This window comes from Otolemur garnettii, unplaced genomic scaffold (assembly GCF_000181295.1).
Source record: "Otolemur garnettii isolate 467f Iridium unplaced genomic scaffold, OtoGar3 scaffold00019, whole genome shotgun sequence".
Lineage (NCBI taxonomy): Eukaryota > Metazoa > Chordata > Mammalia > Primates > Galagidae > Otolemur > Otolemur garnettii.
In genome coordinates this window covers 19,791,246-19,798,214 of record NW_003852414.1, presented here as the reverse complement: position 1 = coordinate 19,798,214, position 6,969 = coordinate 19,791,246, and the positions used below count along the sequence as shown (strand labels likewise).

General features: G+C 47.3%; 1 protein-coding gene across 1 annotated transcript in view; it reads left to right on the top strand.

Annotated features, from left to right (window-relative positions):
- Positions 1 to 2,025: 2,025 nt before the first annotated feature.
- DHTKD1 (dehydrogenase E1 and transketolase domain containing 1) overlaps positions 2,026 to 6,969 on the top strand; it is a 42,328-nt gene continuing 37,384 nt past the window's right edge. The window contains exon 1 of the mRNA XM_003786814.3: positions 2,026 to 2,232. Coding sequence (XP_003786862.1) covers positions 2,076 to 2,232 — 157 coding nt within the window. The 5' untranslated portion in view covers positions 2,026 to 2,075. The remainder of the gene's footprint in view (positions 2,233 to 6,969) is intronic.

Genomic DNA, 6,969 nt, shown 5'->3' with positions numbered 1-6,969 from the left:
AGTTTTGGCCGGGGCCAGGCTTGAACCCACCACCCCTTGAACCTGCATATGGGGCTGGCACCCCACTCCTTGAGCCACAGGTGCCGCCCTCAAAAATCTTTGAATCAGCCAGTTATCCCATGTCTACCCTTCACTGCCTTCTCTTAACACATTCCAGTCCTCTGGAAACACATGCTGTGCTTTGAAGACTGTCTTGAGCTTCTGTACCCGTGGCCTTCCCTCTCCTTGGCATGCTGTCTGTCCTCTCTGTGCATTTGCCTAACTCCTCATCCCTCTAGATTCTGTTCTAAGTGTCCCTTCCACTTGGAGTTTCCCCTGACACCCTCATTTCTGCTGGATGTTTCTGTTACAGCCTTACCAGGTTCATTGCCCACTGCTCAAGACAACAGGGGTTATTTATAGCAGAAAAAGAGTTTAATATCACAGGGGCTATGCAAGGAGATGGGAGGAAGTTCTTAAATGTGTCTCCCCAAGAATTTGGGAGAAAAGGTTTTTAATTATAGTTTGGTGTGCAAAGGCTAGGCAGTTGGGTCTGCTGATTGACTGGGTTTGGGGCAGAACCATAAGGGAATAGAAATTGTCCTTTTTTGTTGAATCAGTTCTTGGGTGCAGATCACAAAACCAGTTAAGTCAGTCCCTTCATATGGGCTTGGGTGGGTTAGCAGTTCCACTGGAATGCATGGCCTTAACGCTATCTCAAAGCCTAGCCTAGGCGGTGTTATCTATGGGAGCAATGAAAAGAGCTAAGAATCTTTAGGACCATTAGCTGTGTGAACCTGAGTAGTAAGCAATTATAGGAAAGCAAGCTAGGGAACCATGGTTGGTTATATGTATTTTTCTCCCACCTTGTCACCCTTTATTTTTATTTTTCTTGAGACAGAGCCTCAAGCTGTCGCCCTGGGTAGAGTGCTGTGGCATCACAGCTCACAGCAACCTCCAACTCCTCCTGCCTCAGGCTCCCAAGTAGCTGGAACTACAGGCGCCCACCACAACTTTTGGTTGCAGCCATCATTGTTGCTTGGTGGGCGGGCTGGATTCGAACCCGCTACCTTAGGTGTATGTGGCTGGCGCCTTAGCCACTTGAGCCACAGGCGCCGAGCCCTTTGTCGCTCCTTATAAAGGGCTGTTTCATCCTCCTCTGAGCTTGCAGCACAATGCAAGTGGCTGATCACAGCATCTGTCATACTGTGTCTGGGGTCAGTCTGCAGCTGACTACAAGGAACTGATTAAGGGCAAACACTGTACCTTGTTAACCTTTGTAACCCAACTGAGTATTCTGTGGGAATATTGGCTGCAGGAAGGAGGAAGGAGGATATCTTGGGCTCGTACGTATAACATTCCCGGGACTTTGGGGAATAAAGGATGAGAGACCAGGGAAGAAGGCAGACAGACATTCCTGCCCCACCCCCTTCTCCCTATACTGGAAAGAGAAAGGTTAAATCATGGGATAAAGTCATTTAGAAAACTCAGACAAACCGAGAATCTCAACTATCTCTACACTGCTGCAATCGTCCATGTCCAATTTCTTTTGACTTCTTTTCTAACCCTTTCCTCATGTCTCTCTCTCCACTAGCTGCTTCTTTCTCTCCCATTGTTTCTTTTAAAAAGTGTCAATTTTGATTTTCTAGCTTTCCTTCCTACATCCCTTGGTTTCAGTCCCAGATTCTTTCGGTCCACCCTGTGGCTAATTTGTCCTTTCTGTGTGACAACCTAGATCGGGTCTGTGTGGTTGGGTTCGGAGGCCTCCAGCAGAGAGGTGGATGAATACTCTTGGCGGGAAACTGAGCTCCACGGCTATAACCAGTTTCTTATAGAGTCGATTGCGCTCGGTTTACTCAAAGCCGGGCTGTGGAATCCCTGGGATCGCCCAGGAATCCCTCCCCGGTGAGGGGCGTGGCTTCTCCTCAAGGGCTGCTGCCTTGGATTGGTTCTGAGGGACTGGCCCCTCGGCCAATCAGGCGCGGGGGCGTCGTCCGGAGGTGGGGCTCCGCCCTCGCCGGTGGCGCGTTCGGGACCTCCCGGCCCCGGCTACGGCCAGACTGAGGTTTTCTCCAGGCCCGCGGGCCAGAGTAGACATGGCTTCGGCCTCGGTGGCAGCAGCACGACGCGGTCTCGGCCGTGCTCCCCGTCTCCTCCTCCGGCGCGGCTACCAGACCGAGCGCGGCGTCTACGGCTACCGGCCAAGGAAGCCCGAGGGCCAAGAGCCCGGGGTGGGCCTGGCGCGCTCCCCAGGTCGGGACCGAGCTCGGGCAGCGCAGGTCGGGGTTGGCACGCGGGCTTCTGTTGGGGACGAGCTCGGGCGGTGCAGGTCGGGGCTGGCAGGCGGGCTTCTGCTGGCCTGGCGTGCAGGGGGTGCTGCTGGGCGCGGGCTGTCGAGGATGGAAGAGGGGAGCTGGGCAGAGCCAGGCGGGCGTGGGTGTTGTCAGCGTGGGGGTCACCCTCCTTCCACCCTCAGGGGCTGGGGTTCCTTACTTCCACGCCTGCTTGGTCTCGCGTCTTGCTAGTTCGGACCTGGTTTTGAAATCCCGGCCTGTTTTATTCTTTGGTTGTGAACATGTGGGAACTCAGCTGGTTGCGGAGACGAGGCGGTGGGAAAAGTTACATCCCAAGAGCTCCCAGCTCCTTGAGTTAACCTAACCCAAGGATACATTTCCAGGGCCATCTGTGAGACTTGAGCGTGAGCAGACGTGGTGGCCAAGACTTTGCTGCCTGGGAGAAGCGGGCAGTTCTTTCGCTATCTTGGACTGCTGCATGGCGTTCATTATGCATTTGTCTCTTCGACCTAGCTAGCCTGTTATTTTAATTTCAGGGTTTACAACTCCTGTTAAATTTAGAACCATATTGCTGGTGGTTTCACTGGATAAGCAGTCACAAATATCAGTTTTTGGAACCCCTGTTGCATGCTACAGCGACATGTTGGTTATGCTCTAAAATTACTGTATCATTATTCATCTTCACAGAGTAGAAGGTGAATACAGATTTGATTATTAGAGGAAAACCATTTGGCATCCTTGATTCAGCTCTTAGATTAACTTTGAAGATCCCTTCATCATCTAAGCTCCTGACCTTTGAATTTTGAGTCTTGCATCACACACTGAGACCTGCATACCTTGCTCTTCACCTCAGGGGGCATTTGGAGTAAACCTCATCTCTCTCCCTCTTGAATGTATTGGGCTTTCCTTAGGGAAGGTATTTTGGCCAACTAGATTGTTAATTCCTTGAATTAGGTAAGACTATATAGATACTTTATTTCACTTTGCAGATTGAGTGTCCAGAATTTTATATGTCAATTGTTCTTAAACTTAAATGTGCAAAGTGATTTAAATGTTCAAAATGCCGGTTTCCAGGCCGCCTTCCCTCCTTTTCCTCACAGATTTTAATTCAGTGATCTGAAATGAGGTTCAGGATGTGCATTTTTATCAGGCACCCTCCATCATTCTCCAGCAGGAGGTCCAGGGCCACCGTTTCACCTTGTTCCATAGGGGTGTTTGTATGTGCAGGACACATTGACAGTCTTTTCTTCACTTGAGATGGTTCAGGTGTGTGCTTAGTGCGAAATTATTGTGCTCTTGTTTGAGGTTTTTCCTCAAACGAGGTCTCAATTGGGTTCCTGTTAACAGCCTTGCAGTTTAGAACTAAACCTTGCTTCGGAAAAGCCTGGGCCGATGGTTCTCACCTGCAAGACTGTATCAGAATCATCTTGGGAGCTTTAGGCTGGTTTGATTTTAGAGATAGCCTCCTTCCACTTCCCTCCTTACCACTCCCTCACTAGCAATGAACTCATTCTATTGGGAGGTACTTGGGGAAATCTGAAAATTCAGTATGGAGTTAGAACTGCAGGCCAAGGGTACAACGTTATGTGGTAACGGGAAGAGTAAAGTCAATACGGGGAAAGAGTTGTTTGTGGCATGGTTGGAGAATCTGGCGTAAAGAATTTTATTGCTAAGACTAATAAGTTTATTTTCATATTTACTTTTTAAAGTACTTTGAATCAAGCTTAAGGACGAGTGGGCCATTTTGTAACAAGATTACTGTTGCATGTAGATCTGTGACAGTTTTTTCTTCCTGTCCTATTTCAGAAAATTATTTTTGTACTAACTTTTTTTCTTGTACAGAGAGAATTATTTTTGTACTAACTCTCCCTACTAGGCTGTGTGGGAGAAAGGAGAGTTGCATAGGTCACTTCTAGTCATGTGCCATTGGCCAGAACTTGGTTGGGTGTCTATATACCCCTGCAAGGGAAAGTGGCAAGCATAGTCTTTATTTAGTGAGGCCAGGTACTGGCTGAAAATTAATTTGAGAGAGAAGAGGTAAAAGATACTGGAATACAGTGTAATTGCCATTCTATTCTATCTTTTTGGCCACTCAAGTATCCTAAGCTTTTCTTTTAATATGTAGAATGTATTCTTTCTGTACCACTTAGTTCTTGGATCCTGCTTGAAGTCCATTACCTCTGGATAATGTGCCCTTCTGTCTAACGGGTCTGCCTGTTGCTTCTCATGATCTAGAATTTTATGAACAGCCATCCATGCCATAGGTACAACATTCAATATACAAAGGAAACTCTTATCTGAAAAGGAAAGATGAGGAGGCTCGGCACCTGTGGCTCAAACGGCTAAGGTGCCAGCCACATACACCCAAGCTGGTGGGTTCAAACCCAGCCCTGGCCAAAAACTGCAAAAAACAAAACAAAAAAGACAAAACAAAGTTTTTTGGGCTGCACTTCTGGCTCAGTGGGTAGGGTGTTGGCCCCATATACCAAGGGTGGCAGGTTCAAACCTGGCCCCAGCCAAACTGCAAAAAAAATAGTCGGGCACTGTGGCAGGTGCCTGTAGTCCCAGCTACTCGGGAGGCTGAGGCAAAAGAATCACCTAACCCTAAGAGCTGGAGGTTGCTGTGAGCTGTGACACCACCATACTCTACTGAGAGTGATAAAGTGAGACTCTGTCTCTTAAAAAAAAAAAAGTTTTTAAGCCTGACAACTCTGGTTTTTTATTTTCTGCTTCCATGCCCTAGCTATTTAGCTCTCTAAATTTAATGATGTTTACCCTGAGACTATCTGAAATCCAGTAGAACGTCCATAGCTGACCACCTACCTACACTGACCACCTCTTTAAGTTGACTAATTTTCAAAGACTGGACATGCACCACATGTACATATCAGTATGGTAGGTCTAGTTCTTTATGTTGACCACCTCCATTTGTTGATCAGTTTATTAATAGTCCCTTGGGTGGTCAGTTTATAGAGGTGCTGCTGTGAAGACAATGCCCTTTATCTGATCTTTTTTTTTTTTTGAGACAGTCTCTAGCTGTCACCCTGGGTAGAGTACCATGGCGTCATAGCTCACAGCAACCTCAAACTCTTGGGGTCAAGTGATCTTCCTGCCTCAGCCTCCCAAGTAGCTGGGAATATACACACCTGCCACCACACCTGGCTAGTCTTTCTATTTTTAGTAGAGATGGGGTCTTGCTCTTGCTCAGGCTGGTCTTGAACTCCTTTAAGCTCAAGCAGTCCACCCACCTCAGTCTCCCAGAGTGTTAGGATTACAGGCGTGAGCCACCAGACCTAGCCCTTTATTTGATCGTTATGGCTAAGATGGTTCCTCTTGTCTAACCAAGAAGTATGTGATTGAGGAAGGGCTTCTTCAGTGTCTATCTCAGCAACAACAAAAAAGAACTACCTTTTCTATTTGCTTCTACTTTTTCAACCTTGCCAGCTCTGCATTCTAGCCCCTGAGGCCACAGGCAGTGCCTCTAGTTGGAAGAAGTAACTGCCCTTCATCTCTACCTGCTGATGAGATAGCTCCAATGTGACCTTATCTTTTTCCTAGGGCTTTCCTGAAAGTGACAAGAAACGATGAACAGGCCTGTAATCCCACCCAGCACTGTGGGAGGCCAAGGGGATTGCCTGAGCTCAGGAGTTGGAGATCAGCCTGGGCAAGAGTGAGACCCCAATCTCTATTAAGAATAGAGAAAATGGCTTGGTGCCTGTGGCTCATGTGGCTAAGGCGCCAGCCACATATACCTAAGGTGGCGGCAGCTTGGGGTTTTTTCTAAAAAAAAAAAAAAAAAAAAAAAAAGAATAGGAAAGACTAGTCAGTCATTGTGGCAGGTGCCTGTAGTCCCAGTTACTCAGGAGGCTGGGGCAAGAGGATCACTTGAGCCCCAGAATTTGAGGTTGCTGTGAACTATGATGCCACAGCACTTTACCCAGGGCAATAGAGTAAGACTCTGTTATGGGTTCTATGGGCATATAGTCTGCCTGCAGGATATCACAAGTGACAGTTTTACGAAATGTTTTGTCCTATTGTATAGCATAACACTGTCCATCAGCCTTCCAGTGTGAAACGTATGTGCTGGGCACCCATTACCTGACTGCCAAGCCATATGCTTGTATTTTAGGCTCTATTAGGGTAGCAACCTCCCTCTCTGGTACCAAATTTCGTATCAGACTAGGTAAGTTCAGGTGCTGTGGCAGATACCTGAAATAACAATGGCTTAAAGAAGATAAGCAGGTCTGAGCTGATATAACAACTTTGCTCTGCAAAATCCCAGGGGTTCAAATTTCGTCTACATGGTTTCCTTACCATCCGGTGGGTGTTGCTGTCAACTATGGTCCAAGATGGCTGACCACTATGTCCATGTCTGGCCAGCAGGAGGGAAGAAAGGGGAAGGGAAGAAGACATCCCTTCCCTATGAGAACATGTCCCAGAAATTGCATGTATTACTCTGCTACCTTCTCACTGGGCAGAACCAGCTCCTTGCAAAGCTGAGAAGTGGTTATTTATTCTGGGTAGCCATGTACTCAACTATCTATTACAATGAAATAGGAAAAGGATCAAATTGTAGTATATGTACGCCATAGAATACAATTCAGCCATAAGAAAAGACAGAGACTTTACATCTTTTACATTTACCTGGATGGAGTTGGAACACATTCTTCTTACTAAAGTATCTCAAGAATGGGGA